The following is a 17,002-nucleotide window of genomic DNA, read 5'->3' on the forward strand; positions in this document are numbered from 1 at the left end:
GTAGTACTGGGCGTAAGACCATTTGGTGGGCACCATGATGTGAGCTGAGGCCAGCTGTCACTTGTGCTGGGGTTGAGGCTGCTTAGTTGAAGCAACATTCATAGCCTAGATTGGCTGCAGCTTGTATCAGGCTTGGGGGGTCACCTGATGGGAGTTACAATGCAAGTTGAGACCTGTTGCAACTTGTGCTAGGCTTGGGGCTGCTTAGCAAGAGGTGCAAGACATGCCAAAGCCAACCACTGTTTGTTTAGGGTTTGTGGATTTTTGAGAGATTTTAGGAAAGTCCACAGCATGAGCTGAGCTAGTCCACTCCTGTTGAAAAGCCAACTGGAAGTGTCTGGAGCTCGGGGAGCAAGTTGGCTGAGACAGGTTCTCAGTGAATCCCCAGAGGTTAGCCATTTTAATGGAGAGCTCAGAGTTGGCGCATGCCTCACCGGGCTAGCTGGATGTTGGGTAGGGAGCTCCACAGAGGAACAATGGCACCTGCCAGTGTTTCCACCCCTGAAGTGAGCTGCCCTGACTCCTGCCCCTCTAGTCCTCACTTGAAGCTAGTCAATTCAATTCCTCCCCATGTGTCCCTGGCACTTTTCAAACTGTTGCCCTGCAGAGGAGCTAAGAGTGAGTGAGCTTATGAGCAAGTGAGTCTGTGCCTGGGACTTCAGCAGCCCTCCATCTCACTCTGATGCAATCCCCACGGGTTTTCATAGCCTGACGTTGTGGACTCTTCTTCCTAGCACTGAAGCCCCAGGCTAGGGAGCCCAGTGTGGGGCTGGGGCTCCTCAGCGAGGATCTTCACAGCCGAGATACCCCTCCCAATTCATAACCACCATACCATGGGTGTGGGAGCTTCCCATTCCATGTCTCCACCCCTCCTACCAGTCTTGTCCTGGCTTCTTCTTTATATCCTTAGTTATAGGCCTTCTGTGCACCTAGACTTCAGGTGATTCTCAATGATGGTTGTACCATAATTTACTTGTAATTTTGATGGGTCAAACTTAGGTGAGCACAATGTTTACCTACTCTACCATCTTGACTCGAAGCCTTCAGAGGAATAATGGTAATTTAACCAGAAGACAGATGAAGAGTCACAGGCAAGTGACCATCTAATATATTGTGTAAACCAGGACATTATTGAGAGTGAAAAGAGCTCTACAGACAAACACACTGGCTCAATAAGTGTAAACTGGGATTCTTGCAGGCACACCCTAGCCATAGGTAACTCCAGCTTTCAAAGTCTGCACACCTAAGATACACTTTGTTCTTGAACTTTGCCTTACTTAATTGTTCATGTGGCCAAATCAACACTGGATGAATTATGTTAGATTAAAGCCAAATATTTCAGAAATGAAAAGTTTTTAATCTTCTAGCGAGGTTTAGTAGCCTATTCTGACATCCTATGTTTCTCTAAAATTTTAAGGAATACTTTCTATTATGGAAAAGCTCAACTAACATTTATTGGACATGCTAGGAATTGAACTACGTACCCCAGATACACAGATGAATAAGGCCTTGTTCCCTACTGTCAAGGAGTTCGCTATCTGCAAAAACTTCTACACAAATTCTTACACACTGAATTAAAAAAGTGTTACCTACTTAACGACACATTAATGTCTGAAGATTTGCCTTTCAAAACTGTTTCATAGAAAGTGTCTGCCTTGGACTGAATATTTGTTTCCCTCCCAAATTCAGTTTGAAGCCCTAACTCCCAGTGTGATGGTATTTGGAGGAGTGGCCTTTGGGAGGTAATTTGATTTAGATGAGGCCATGAGAATACGGCCCCCATGATGGGATTAGTGCCCTTATAAGAAGAGAAAGAGAAACCAGAGCACTCGTGAGCTCTTTTGTCTCTCTTCTTTCTGTCTCTCTTCTTCACGCGCTCTGTCTCAGTCTGTCTATCTCAGTCTTTGTCTCTTCTTCATTGTTTCTTTTCTTTCTTGCTCTTTTCTTCTCTCTCACTGTCTCTGTCTCTCTGCCACTCTCCCTATCTGTCTCTTCCTCTCTCTCTCCTCCTTTCTGATTCTCTCCTGGTATCTCGTTCTTTCTCTGTCTCTCCTTGTGCCATGTAAGGACACAGTGAGAAAGTAGCCTTCTGCAAGCCAGGAAGAGCGCTCTCACCAACTATGAGAAATGAATGTCCGTTGTTCAGGTCACCCAGTCTCTAGTATTTAGTCATTGCCCCAGTTGATTAAGACAGGTTCTTTCATAATATAGTAGCCCTCTCCCCACCATTTCTGTTTCAGTTACACGTGGTCAACAGTGATCTGAAAACGTTTAACAGAAAATTTCAGAAATAAATAATTCATAAGTTTTAAATTGCATGCCGTTCTGAGTAGTGTGATAAAATCTTGCACCATCCCACTCTGTCCCACCAGGGAGCTGCATCCTTGTGTCCAGCGTCTCCACCCTGTAAACACTCCCCACCTGTTAGTCACTCAGTAGCCCTCTCGGTTATCAGATCAACTGTCCTGGTATCACAGAGCTTGTGGAGTAACCCTTATTTTACTTAATAATGGTCCCGAGGCAGAAGCGTAATGATTCTGATAATTTGGGTATGCCTAATAAAAGCTGTAAAGTGCTTCTTTTAAGTGAAAATTTATGTATGTATAGGAAAAAAAACATAGTATATACAGCATTTGATACTATCTGTGGTTTCAGGCATGCACTCGGGAGTCTTGGAACATATCATCTATAGGAAAGGAGGTCTACTATACATTTAAGCATTCACTTGGGGTTCATTTACAAATTACACTGAGAAATTTAAATCTGAGATTTGAAGTCACTAGAGATTGAAAACTGACTAGACATAATAATGAAGCACATCTGAACTTTAAACATTAAGCAGTGAAGGGATATACTGAGAAATGCATATGCAAACAACTGTTGTTCACTGCCAGTTACTGAAATTAGCCTCAAGGGAGGAAAAGATCTGGAATATAACCAAACCCACCTCTACTAAAAGATCCCGCATTTTAATTTACCAGATTCCGTGATTCTCTTAAGAGATTATGAAAACACTTTTTGGAGATGCAATCTACAATGGTCGTTGGCAATGTGTGGCTGCTTAAGTTCAAATGAATTAAAATTAGATAAAAATGACATTTCAGTTCCTCAGTCACACTAGCCATGTTTCAAATGTTCAACGGCCGCCTGTGCTGGTGGTTAATGTATTGGACAACATTTCTGTCATTGTAGAAACTTCTATTGAACAGATCTGATCTAGAGAGGGAACTTAAATTATATATACAGGCCTACCTCAGGGATACTGTGGGTTCAGTTCAGACCTGCAAGAAAGCAGGTTACACAAATTTTTTTGGTTTCCCAGTGCATATAAAAGTTATATTTACTCTATACTACATTCTATTACATATGCGAAAATATCATGTCTAAAAAACAATGTATGCACCTTAATTAAAAAATATTGCTAAAAATGCTAATCATCTGAGCATTCAGCAAGTCATAATCTTTTGGCTAGTCTTACCTTCAATTTCTAAAATATGCAATGTTTAAGAAAGGAATAATAAAGGGAACAATAAAGGGAAGCACAATAAAATGAGGTATGCCTGTATAAGCAACTATGATGACAAAATTGATAGAAACATCAATTTCACCCTAAACAAGGGGTTTTGTTTTAATATTCTAGATTGATTTTGGAAAGAAGTGGAAACCTACTTAAGAGTGATCTAGATTGATAACTATTTAATTCTTCCCCTTAGGCCCTGCTGAAGTATAGAAATTAGCATATGTTAGTTGGTTAAATGCATGTGATCCCAAAACAGTAATTTTCTTCCAAAATAACTTCTAAAGAAATTTTTAGTAACTGTCCTATTGATCTTGCTGTTAAAGGAACTTTGAGTCTGAAACTTAGACCTAGCATTTATTTGCTGTGTGAGTTTTGTTAAATTACTCACCTTCTCTGAGCCTCCACTCCTCTTATGATAAACTGGGATACTGACAACTACCTATCTCTTCTCAGCTCACTGCTGTCTACCTTGGATTCTGTGTTCTGTCCACACTCAGGTCTTCAGTGCACGCAGCTTCCTCCCATCACAAGGGGGCTTTTCTCTGCTTGCCCATGTTTGGAACATGACCCACAGTGCTCCACCTTACCCACAACCCTTGCACACACTGTGTCTGCTTCACTCCCACTACGCAGCCTCCAGGACTTAGCTCAAATGCCACTTCCTCCTAAAAGCCACCCTTGATGCCCAGTCTGAGTCAGATTCCTGTTCCATGCTCTCTTAAATCTTTGTACCAATCACTCAGTGCCCAGCACACTGTATTAAATCATACTGAGTTGAATACAGGCATTTCTGCTATAACATAATACATATATTCCTTAAAAAAATCTCCCATTCAGCAATATTTTGTGCCTAAAATACCAGGGCTTATGGGGAGAAATCAGGTGAGAAGCAGATAACTCAATGAGACTTTGTAACCAGAACAATTAGCACCTAAGCCAACAACATGGACAGCTGGACAGACAGCAGCTCAATAGAGCCAAACGCTGCTCAGGAGGTGGTACAATGTAGAAGACAGGAAGGGCGATGCTGGCTGGAGGGCACTGAGACAAGGGGAAGGAAAAGGGAGCTGTGAGCAAGTGGGGCTGCCCTGAGGGTGGCACAGAGGAAGTGAAACCAGCTGAGAGCCAGAGTGGTACAGGTGTGTGTGTGGGGTGCCTATGGGAGAGGCAGTCGAGTGAAGTGGTGCTCAATTTCAATTTCCTTAAAGCTGAGTGGCTCCTACCTCTGCAGTGGCTGAACTGGGGGTTTGGAGGAAAGATTATAATCCTTTTCTTACTATACTGGAATCTCTTATCTAGAAAAATGTATGTATTAAAAAAAAAAAACAGCTCAACTTCCGTGTTTTACTGACATAACTCCTATGACCTAATGGGTATTATAGAAACAGACTTTACTGATGAGTGTTGTATAGTTCCCTCTACCTTGTTTTCCTATAACCTGAAAAACTAATCATCTGACTTATAGACACTAAAACCCGTGGTAAGTAGTGAAAGTGTCGTGATCATTCCTGACCTGTGTATCAATGGCAGGAAATCCCCAACTTACAAAGAAGGCATGTTGCACTGTTTATTTTTAAGTCACTTTTCTGACCGTCGTGAAGAGCTCCAAAGTTAACCTACAAAAAGCCTGTGCAAACCATTACGTAATACACCATTATGCACCATAATACACCATTAGCAGTTATTTAAAACAATCTACATGCCAACTGGGTTGAGCCCTTTACACATCTGCCTCATTCAGTCCTAAAAAAGGTACTTTGAGGTGAATTCTCCTTAGCCTCATTTTATAGTTGAGGAAACTCAGGTGAAAGAGGTTAGTTAACTTGCCAGAGGTCACACAACCAGTTTGCAAGGGTGGAGAAATTCCACTAATTCAATAGAAGAGTGAAACAACAAGAGTAAACAAGAACGGGTTTTCAGTTCAGCTGGAGCGCTGATGTTTGAATATAAGGTCCTGACACACCCTCTCCCTAAAAGCTTCTTGTCTCTGGTGTGAACTTCCCCTCTACCATGTACAACTCATGACATAAAACCCCATGCACATCTGGCGGAAGTGCCATCTCTGTAGGACACAGAGCTCTCCTACAGATCACTCAAGTCAGCCATTCCCAGCAGTGGGCAGCACCTGCCCACCTCTGTCCTGTTCTCAGAAGGCCCCCTGGCCTCCAATGTAGCCTACCCTCAGGAGAAAGAGGCCAAGACAGCAAATTCACCCTCTGAGTTTGTAATTCAAACACATCCCTTCAAAATTCACTGCCCTAAGAATCCCCTAATTCTGTTACAAATGGTTGAAGGGCTTCCTTCCCATCAACTCTGCTCATCTGTATTGGTGTTTGTGCGTTACTATTTTCAGGATGACCATTTCTGCCTAAATCTACGGATGGACATTTTCACATTGAAGCCATATTTAGAAATTGTTAGTACTGCTGGATTCAATTTACCAACTCCTCAGTCAAACACAGAGAAAACAGGCAAGTTTACTAAACAGCAGTTGAGAACAATGGAACTTACATGTATAAACTGATGGTTGGTTCAACCGCCAACATAACAAAAGGCGCCACCGTGTACGAGACGGCCAGTTGAGTGACAGCCCAGGTGACCACGTCATAAACCAACTTAAGGGTTCTTGAAGAAAGGAAGTAATATCTGTAGTTGTTCCTCACCTGCAAGCCAAGGAAAGCCAAAGGGAGGGTAAAAAAATTAAAAACCAAACAAACAAAAACAATTTTACTCTGTGCACACAGGTAGTATACCTCAGGAACAAAGGCTATCTAAAACACCAACCATTTGAGTTCTACTTTCAACTAAAAGTACCATTAGGGCTGTTTATTATATATACAGAGGGTGCCAAAAAAAGTGTATACACATTTTAAGAAAGGAAAAAATTGTATTAAAATTGTAATACTCAATATATACTGATAACAAAAGATGAATGTAAGTCACGTTTGACTTCTACAATTGCAAGAGGTGCTCAAAGTGGTTACCGTCAGCATAATTTTAATACAGTTTTTTCCTTTCTTGAAAGGTGTATGCATTTTTTTGGCACCCTCCATATATTAAAAAATACATGTTCACTGTAGAAAAATGTTTAAAGAACTAAGCAAAAATAATTTTTTTTTTTTTTACATCTCCCAGAGAAATGCACTATTTAAAAGCTTGGCATATATCCTTCCAAGCTTTTTTCTATTCATATGTATCCACATTTATATTTCCAATGGCATCAATATGTTCTTTAGCCTGTTTTTTCATTTAGTTAATATATCATGAATTTTTTTCTACATCATTAAGTATTACTCTCCAATACAATTTTAGCTATGGAAAAGTTAGCTTGTCTCCCAACCCTTGCTATTGTAAACAATTCTGTGATGCAGGCCCTGGTAGACACATCTCTGCACTGTTTCCTAATTATTTCCTCTGAATAACAGTAATAAAATATTACCATTAGTAATAAGAGCAGCTACCACGTATTGAGTGGTTACTGTGTGCCAAGTCTTTGCTAATGCTTTACCTGTGTCATCTCTGTTGATTCTCCCAACAATCCTATAATGAAAGCATCATCATGCCCATTTTACAGACAAGAAAACTGAGAAATGCTTTGAAATGGAAGAAAATGCTTGGTCAAAGGATACACTCATTTTAGGTCTTTTGACATATGTGACTATATTTGCCTCCAGAAAGAAACCTAACTGCCAGATCCAAGAACCAGAGGTGCTAAAACAATGGCTAGCTTATTGGTAGGTCGTCCTCAAAGCAGGAAAGCCTTCTGGTGAGCTGACTCCTCTCCTAAGCCCTGAGTTTCTCAGGACAGAATCTAGAGGTCCATCCATGGTAGGGGTAGGGGGAACATGGACAATAGTATTAGAAAGCACATAAGAGATTTTATTAAGTAACTTCCCAGACCTAAGACGCATCATAACTATTTGAGATCATTCTCCTTTTAGAAAAAAAATAAGAATATTGTTGCATCAGCCCTCTCCTCTCTTCCCCCTAACTAAATCATTCGTGAAAAATGTTTCCAGACCACCCAACAGAAAGGCTTTACATAAATCAATGTCTTTATGCCAGGTGAGATCAACAGAACTAAAGACGTTTTAAGAAATAATGCTCTGAATATATTAACAGACAAAATTCAGGCCTTTGTTTTTTAGTTCGTACTGGCCTCTGTTTTTCAGTTTTCTTTTATAATCTAAATTGGAATATGAATGAGAGAAAAGAAAATGTCTTCCCTATTTTCTACGTACAAATATGTACAATATATGCTTTATATTTAAAATGGGCTGATCAGCATGAACAGTAACCAATTATCCATCTTGTTTACACATATGTTCCAACAAACCTTCATCTAACTAAACGAAAAATTCCATAGAGAGGGACTCTTGTCTTGCTCACTACAGTAGCCCAGCACCTAGAACACTGACTACACATGGTAGGGCTCTGGAACATGCATAGAATAGATGAATTAAAGAAAAAGTGAATAGCTATGCTGGGCGCCTCAATCCACATCCAAAATACAGTTCAACAAATGTCATTAAAAGCTCTTGGCACATAAACAAAAAAAGCCACAATTGTTATCAAACATTGAAATGAAATCAAATACGAAACTCTGTATTGGATCATTAGAGCACACTGAATTGTAATTACTTATATCCAGGTGCATCTCCTTCTTTGAGGACAGGCATATTTTTTATTCCTTTATTACCTTGCTCTACAGGCCACAAATAGTAGTCTAAGACAAACTGAAGGCTACCCAAAAAACCTATAGAGAACCAAATTTATAAAATTCACTGAAGATTTTACACAAACTGAAGCAACTAGGTCAGACAGGAGAGGACGGAGCGACCTCGAACAGAACACAAGCCCTCTGAGTGCCATTTTACTGGCTGCTGATAGACTCTGAATTATTTCTAGGCTGAGGATAACGAGATGAGGAGTGAAGTGAAGTATAAGCAAAATGAAGACTTACGAAGCCCATATTTATTTGTAATCATCATAACCTGTGATTAGACTATGTGTGTTCAGCCTTTAATCACTAAAAATATTTTCATCTTTTCTGTTCCTAAACATTGTCCCTAAAATTCCATGTGTTTTGCAAACACACTCTGTAAATAACACGGAGACAACAACAGTTAACCATTTTATGACCACAGGTGGCTATATGCTGAAGTAGTTCTCTAATGGGAAGACTGTTGTTTGATTTTTCAAAACCTCTCTCCTACCCCCTCACCACCACCCACCACTCCTGATGGGACTAAAGGACAACACACATACCGGCATCAGCTTACTCAGGACAAGACCCCACCACCAAAGGAAGCTTACCGTTCTGGCTGCTAGCGTGACCAGGATTCCAGTTAAGAAGGTGAAATAGTACCCAGGATAGACACCGTGCCACAGGGCCGAGAGGATGAAGGTGAGCACCGTGGGGTACCAGGGGACCCGCTCATAGCACACTCTGTGAGGAGAGGCAAATACAGTGAGCCACAGGTCAGGCACACAGGCACCTTCCCGCTGCACCGGCATCATTTGCTCGCAGAAATCATTTGCTCCATGCCTGAGGGCCTGCCTTTTCAGGGTCTTGCAAAGGAATCCAAGCAGCTTGAACTCTGGTGTTCTCGAACACGACCAGATAGCCAAGTCACAGCTCCATCTCTCTGGGAGACGTATGAAGTTGTAACCTCTATAGAACTCAAGGATCTGTACCCCATCCTCCTGTATCTAATAAACATCCAAGGGGTCACTCCACCCCGCAAGAGCGCCTGCCATCAATGGCCTAATCTACCAGGGATACTTATAGATAAGTGCTATTGGTGCTAAAAAAAATTTTGGAATCAGGATAAGGGTCTTTAGAAGGAGCTCTCCTCATTTAGCCCAAATTAATTTACGTTTTCAACCTGGCCGTTACGTCATCTAACTAACAGCGCAACCCTTTTCATCTGTTGGCAGCGACACCAGCGCCACATCAGAGTCTCAGGTACATGACACGTCAGCTCTCACCGTGTCTGTCAGATTTCAATGCACGAATGGGCCTTAAAGGGTGATATTGTGTGGATCAAGACATTGTCAGCAAAATACCCTGGCGATCTGGACCTCTTGGCTGATTATTAAAACAAAGTGATAAGGGGCTTTCTCCCAAATCCAGTCTAGGAATCACCAATGGCACGTCCTAAAGAAGCCATTACATGGTTTATTAAATGAGAGAAACCAAATGGAAAATAAAATAGAAATTCAAACCGTTAACGTCAATCCAGCACTGTATGGGTCGTCACGAGTCACTGATTTAAACCAGAACTGAGGAGTATGGCTCCCTCTTCATAGGAAAAACAATGCATTTGGGGGAAAAAACACAAGACTGGGACCCCACTTGTAATGTTTCTTTTTGAAATGAGAGGTAGTTTGCATATGTATTTGTTTCTTACCATCTGTACTTTTTCTATGAATAAAATACCACATTTTCTAAAATGATTTTTTTATATTTCTTTTTTTCATTGTTTCTATGCATACCTGTATGTCCAGTCATCTTAGAACAAACTCCTCATGGAGACTGTAGGACTCTTGTTATATTGGGATTACTCAATATACAGGGGTACAGGTTTATGCTAAAATTATTTACAAAATTAATAGCAATAATGTTAAGGCAAATTTTCAAACACTGCAGGTTCGTACCAGACAACATTGCATGAGCTTACTTTGGTGAAATTACTAGACATTGTCTCTTCTTTTACCCCTATGTCTTCACCTAAGAAAAATGCTACTTATCAAAAACAATCTACAGCTAATATTTTTATACTCTCCCTGCACTCATATGATAGGAGCATTCACTAGTTAAGAGTTTTTAGGATAGCATAGTACTCAGGAATGGCATATTATCAATTCCATAATAAGTAATGTTTTTAATTTTGAAATTTGTAAGGAAACAGAAGCACAGAGAAATATCAACAAAAATGCAAAGTTCAAAAGCATAAACTTCTGGGGTACCATAAGTTTTTAATGCTAGGGATAAATACAGAGATCTTCAGCTGTTAGGTGCTGACACTGACCCTCGGTGACACCTGAGCAACAGACTCACTGCTAGGTGAGAGGGAGCCCAGCCCAGAGGTTAAGAGCCTGGCTCTGGAGAGTGTCTGTCTGGGCTCTTATCTATTACGTACTAGCTGTGTGACTTTGGGCAAATTACATAACCTCTCTGTGTCTCACTTTACTCATCTACAAATGGGGATCATAAGTACCAATATCTCATGGGATTGATATAACAATTAGATGAGTGCCTGGGACACAGGAATGACAAGATTAAGTGTTTGATACATTAAAATAAATATGCTACCTTCTGACCTTCTCAAATCACTGTATTTCTACTTTTTCATTTACAAGGCATAGATGTTAATACAAAACAAAAGTGTCAGATGACATTACTACTGGCAGACATCAAACAACTCCCATCTAAACATATCCCGGTGCCATGAGTAATGAGGTCATGTTTGGTCTTCTTACCGCTTTAGCCAAATAGCTGTCTGAATATTCCAGTTTTCTAAGTACATTTTGAAACTTGTGGCAGTCTAGAAAGAAGAAAATAATACCTAGCATTAGCTCTAAAAATACTCCAAGTAATGGAAAGTCCTCCCCAGAATTTCCCTGGCAGCAGGTTAAATGTGCCTTTCAACAGTGATTACTAGGTCAAGAGTGTATCAGCTGTTCCACTGGACACAGTAAAACTCTGGTGTTTATAAGATTTACTTTCCACTAAAGCTTAGCTTGCAAAGTCTCAATTTTTCTCAATTTTCACATTATAAGAAAACTAAAGGAATATTTTGTGGGTTTTCCTTCTACTCTCGTTCAAAAAATTTTTTTAGGTCATCTGAATTTTAAAACTACTCTAAAAGGAGATTTACCACAGGAAAAGTTTAAGCATGTTATTTTAGTGCCTTCATGGAGACAAACTGCATTTAATCGTCATCTTTTCACTCTGTGGCCATCTATCAACTAGGTCAGCCTGGTAATGTTATTCTACAAGCAGCTGCACAGGTTCAAATGCTTCCAATTGTATCTAGAACAGTGAGAGATTTTATGCATGAAGGAGTCAGTACAGAAAACAAGAGTCATCCAATTGGCAAAGACACAGGTAAATCAACCACTGAAGAAGAGACATTCCAAAATAAGCCACCGCCTAGATTTCCTCATTCAAAACAAGAAGTCTTATCAAAGGCTGGTAGCAGAAAGCCTGAGGCAAACATTCAAGAATCAGAATGCCTAATGAAGGTGGAAAGTGTAAGAGCCACTTTATTCTGTTTCAATCACAAGAAAACCTCAGATAGGTCATACACGGGCCTAATGTAATGTGTTTGGAAGGAAGGAAGAGAAGGAGGAAAGGAGAGAGATGATAGACAGATAGATAGCTATTAGTAATTACATAGGTAGATAGTGTATTATGAGTTTCTATTTCAAAACCCTAGCAAGCTTTATTCATTCGTATCTTCTATGGCTAATAAAATGCTACAAGCACAGCTGCAAGATGCCTGAACTAAATTAGCCTTCCTTGCTTTCTTTAGCTCTGTCGATATTGACTCCATTGAAAATGCAAACTTCCTCCTTCTGGTCTTCCTTTATAATGAATACGTAACGTCATCACTTAGCCCTTTATCCCGAACACATGTCCCCAGTAAAAGGACTCTGTCTTGAGGTGCACAGCTAAGGGGACTAGTGGGCAGCCAAAGGTCAAGGGGACCCACTGTAAAGGACACTTAACCACAGCCCTCCAAGGCAGCCAGCAGTGGTCCAAGAGATTTGTGGGAGAGAAGAGTTTTACTGGGAAAAGAGAGGAAAGTCATAACATCCGTACTCTCTCTGACATCATCTACCAAGAAAAGAAAAGCTTGTAGATTCTCTACGTTGCTTTTCCAAAAATGACAAAGGTTGTTCTGGAGGCTGGAGTTTCATTAAAGATGAAGAGAAGCCTCCAACATCAAGAAGGTGGGGCGTACTCCTCCCCACCCATGACTTCTTGTGGCCTGGGGTCCACCAAACTTGGGTGACAGGGGGCCCCTCTCCACATCCCTCGCTGTTTGATCTACATGCACATCCCCTCTGCCCAAACTCTCCGATGGTACTCTGCCTGCCCTGTGGGGGGTGGGAAACCCCAACCAACAGCAAACATGAGTCACCTGGCCAGAGAACCCACACTTGTACATGCTGAAAACCATGCCCTTACTTCCTTCCTGCTGCAAGGAGGAAAGGGATTTGGTATTGCTATTCACTGCGAGCATTGACAATGCCAAGGACACGAAGAATGTGGCCCCAAAGAGACCACGTCTGATGATGAGGACATATCAGAGTAACGGTCCAAGAACTAAGTCAGTGAAAGAGGAGAAACCACACTGATTCTAGTGGCCTAAAAGCTGTGTATCATGACAATTCTTCTTAAAAGGAAATGGATTATCAATGTTTCCAAAGGATCTACAGAGAACACTTAAAATATTGAAATCTAAATACGGGAGCTTCCAGTCTGTGTTCTTGACTGAAGAAAGTAGAATGTGAAAAGAGAAAATGACATCTGTACCTTCTAGTTGAAAGAACAGGAATGTAAACAACAAAAAAGATTTTCCTGGCTCTTTTTCAGATTTGTGTGTGTGTCATTATTCCTTGAACCATGAAAACTATGAAAGTAGGTCTCAAAAGGGAGCAAGGAGGGAGAGAGAAGAGGCAAAGGGGGGGAGGGAGGGAGAAAGAGAGAGAGAGACAGACAGAGAGAGAGAGAGAGAGAGATCCAAGACAAAGTGTCCAGGAGTCTGCTTTACCTGGCATTCCCTGATAGCAGCTTTTTTTTTTGGACTTACAAAAAAGGATCCCTGGACAGTACACTCAAAGCAAGCCATTTGCTTTATTCACTATGGCAGCTTAATTCAGAAGCATAACAGACTCACCTCAATTTTCCAGATGTTCAGGTTAGAAAGCAGATCCCAACAGAAATTTCCATTCTTATCCACGCCGCTGAACCCAAAGCCAGCTGCATTATTCACTGCATCAGCTACAGTTTTTAAAACAACACATTAGCATCATGCCTATGGAGAGATAGGCAGTAGTATCCTTGGAAAAGAAACCAAAAACATTTAAAGGACCTGATACCATTGTGAGCCAGAGAAACATTTTTGGCTCTTTGATGACCTCAATTTTTATTCATTCACTAGCATTTAGTGAGCATCTGCTAAGAAGAAAGGCGCTACATGCTCATAGAATGCAAAATGAGAATAAAAGAGAAAGGAAGAACCAAAACAAAGCAATAAACAGGAGGATTTAGTGACCAACTTGATATAAGAGGAAAAAGGTAAACAGGTAAAAATATGCTTAAGCTCAGAAACAGAAACCAGAAGAAACAAGGGTCCCCAAAGGGATTCAAGAGCTGTCATTAAAGATGGAAGGACATTAACTAGTAAGACAGCATTGGAAGTCAGGAGAACCAGCTCTAGAAGAGAAATTGGAGCTTATTCTGAACATATTAAGCATGACATGCCAGTAGGTTATCAATTGGGGCTGCCAAGATGTAGTTAGAAAAGTTTGGAATACAAGAAAAAGGAAAGAGCTAGAGATGTGAATTTGGGGCCCACTGCCATAGAGGCCACACGTGGACACAACACGAAAGCCATCCTACCCATAAAGCGTGTCTAAAAGCTCCTGTTTCCATCTGTATTTGACTTCACTGAACTATAAGAAAATAAACCCCTGCAGTATTATATTTCTAATCAACTCCTTAATAAAATGTTTTTCTAAACAAATAGAGACCCGATGAAATAAAAATACTTTTACTATGATGACCAAGGGGCTAATTTTCTGTTTCCAATTATCTTATTTCAAGTTATTAGAATATTTTCTTTAAAAACAATCAAACTAATTAAATCACAGCACAGTAACGTCTTAGATCTGGAAATCTTAAGAAATCTTTCTTTCCTGTAGCTCTGTTCATTCTGGTTCTACAGGAGTTCAAGCCCAAGTCCAGATGGACTTTGAAGGGCTTCTCGAAAGAAAAACAACCTGCTCTATGTTTCTCTCCTTTACTTTTGGCATAGTTGATAATTTAATGTTGCTTCTCTTATGCTTTGCTTCACTGTAAAATGATCTGGTTTCTTTTAGAAGAAAGAATACAAAGTACTGAGTCCTTCTATGTCATTCTCCTAAGTTGAATGGATGGAAACTCAGTGAAAAAGACAAACAAAGCGAGAGTGTGCCAGTTAAGAAACTAATAGGTTTAAATGTGTGAGTACCAGTTTGTGAATGATAGAAGGTAAACTATGCTAGGAGAAGAAGAGCCCTTGAGGTTTGTGGTGACAACTGAAAAACAGAGCTGAAATGAGCACGCTGGGGCCAGGATTGCACCCCTGAATTCCTTTTCCCATCCCCAGCCTCAGATCTGACTGACCTGACCAGATCTAAAACAAACCAGAATAATAATTATCGTGTGCATGTGTTCATATACTCACTATATTTTAAGATTCTACAAATTACTCTACAGGCATTTCTCATTTATTGCTCACAAAGGTGTGAAGATAGTCGTTCATGGGGGCTCTGGACGCAGGTCTTCTGGGTTCCTATCTCCACTCGGCAACACAGTAAATGCACAGCTTTGGGAGAGTCGTGTAACTTCTTGAAACCTATTCTTCTGAGTAAAACATGGCTATAATAATGGTACCTATTTTTAAAGGGATGTTGAAAGGATTAAACAAGTCCAAACTTGGCTTTATTTATATTGTTCATGGCGCTAATATATTATTACAAATTAATTCAGACACCCATATTTTGGAGTTTGTGATCTTTAGAGCACAGCTGAAGCTGAAATTGAGTTTCACTAATTAGTAGGGGGAAAACAACCAGAACTGTATGTTAAGTACAAAGAAAAGAGCTGTATTATTTCAACACAAACAGTAACTAGAACTAGGTTAACAGGGCAGCTCAGCTGAGAGTCATCAAGAGGCCAGCATCAAGGATTAAATTTATAATCATGTATAATTACTACACAATTATATGTAAATGGTGTTTTAAGGAGCTGAATAAAACAATTATTCGGTTAAGTAGTTTAAATATTCCCTGTTCTACTATTCACTGCTTCTTCATTCATAAATAATACACAGGTCAATTTCAGATCAGCCCATGAAATCTAAACTGTAAGAAACCTCAGATTGAGGCCATACAAATGAATGAAGTGTTTCTACCAAAGCTACCAAAAAAAAAAAAAAAGAAAAAGGGGGAGTGGGGGAAGAAAAGCAAAAGAGTCAAGTCCACAGAGAAAGCTATCCATAGAAAGGGTTACTTTTATATTCCAAATAGCCGGAGTATTCCCCAAAAAGCAGAACAATGCCAGACACCCCATGACCCACTTCCCACCCAAATCCCCACCAGCACAATCCATTTTGTCTTAGACTTTCCCTATAAGCCCACAGAAGGACCTTTCTTTCCTCCTTAAATCAGGAGCTGATTTAATCCAGAAGCCAGCCCATAAATGCTGGGATACAGAATATGGGAGTGGAAGGATAGGGAGAGGGGAAGAGAAAAGGAGAATAAGTGAAGAAGTAGAAGGTAGTAAAGGAAGTGAGAGATTCTCTCTCTCTCTCTCTCTCTCTCTCTCTCTCTCTCACACACACACACACACACACACACACACACATACACACACACACACACACACACTCAGGTTAGTGAAAAGTGAAAACACTGTTTCACATAGAAAAATATGCCTGGTGTTCCAAGTAGGGTTCCAACCATAGTAGGTATAATGCCTACATACTAAGGAAATTATTTTTAAATCATAAAGCAGCTGCAGAACAAGGAATAAGTGACAAGGAGACTTCTGCAGGCTTCCCGGATGACTAGTCTGTATTCGTCATCTCCTCTGTATTCCTACCATTGGGACAGTGCTTGATGACACTGCCTGCTTGCTGCACACACAGTGTAACCATCTTCAGGGTGGGGAAGATGTCCTAACCAGATTCCTCATAGCACAGAACCTGGTACTCAACAAAAACTCCTTGAATTATATGGAACGGGGCCAGAAACAAAATTTCCCACATTGCAAATTTTAGAAAAGCTCTAATTCAGATCTCTTAGGCCAAATGTTATATAAACACCACACTGGACTGAGTTTATCCCTGAACATTTCAACCCTTAAAAATCATTTGGACCAGGAGCTGTGGAAAGGTTGAAATGGGGAGTTACTACTCAGTTTAATGGGTACAGAGTTTTTGTTTGGGGTGATGAAAAAGGTTCTGGAGATGGAGGGTGATGATGGTTGCACAACCGTGTGAATGACTTAATGCCACTAAATTGTACACTATAGATGGTTAAATTTTATGTTATGTATATTTTACCACAATAAAAAATAGTAAATGAGAAAATAATTTAGAAGCTACCAACTTTAATTTGGGATTAAAACCTTGGATCATGAAATCAGAAAAGAAGAACTCATTAACAGCTATTCCCTCACTCATGGAATATGGGCCAAGCACT

At 40.3% G+C, this 17,002-nt stretch overlaps 1 protein-coding gene across 1 annotated transcript in view; it reads right to left on the bottom strand.

Moving 5' to 3' along the window:
• The window catches only part of MBOAT1 (membrane bound glycerophospholipid O-acyltransferase 1), a gene marked incomplete at its 5' end in the record, with an annotated part of 100,554 nt that overhangs the window by 8,921 nt on the left and 74,631 nt on the right, over positions 1–17,002 (bottom strand). The window contains 4 exons of the mRNA XM_081056470.1: positions 6,032–6,183; positions 8,837–8,969; positions 11,006–11,070; positions 13,432–13,535. Of these exons, the coding sequence (XP_080912596.1) occupies positions 6,032–6,183; positions 8,837–8,969; positions 11,006–11,070; positions 13,432–13,535 (454 nt within the window). The remainder of the gene's footprint in view (positions 1–6,031; positions 6,184–8,836; positions 8,970–11,005; positions 11,071–13,431; positions 13,536–17,002) is intronic.

The sequence above is a fragment of the Rhinolophus hipposideros genome (genome assembly GCF_964194185.1).
Source record: "Rhinolophus hipposideros genome assembly, chromosome: 8".
Classification (NCBI taxonomy): domain Eukaryota; kingdom Metazoa; phylum Chordata; class Mammalia; order Chiroptera; family Rhinolophidae; genus Rhinolophus; species Rhinolophus hipposideros.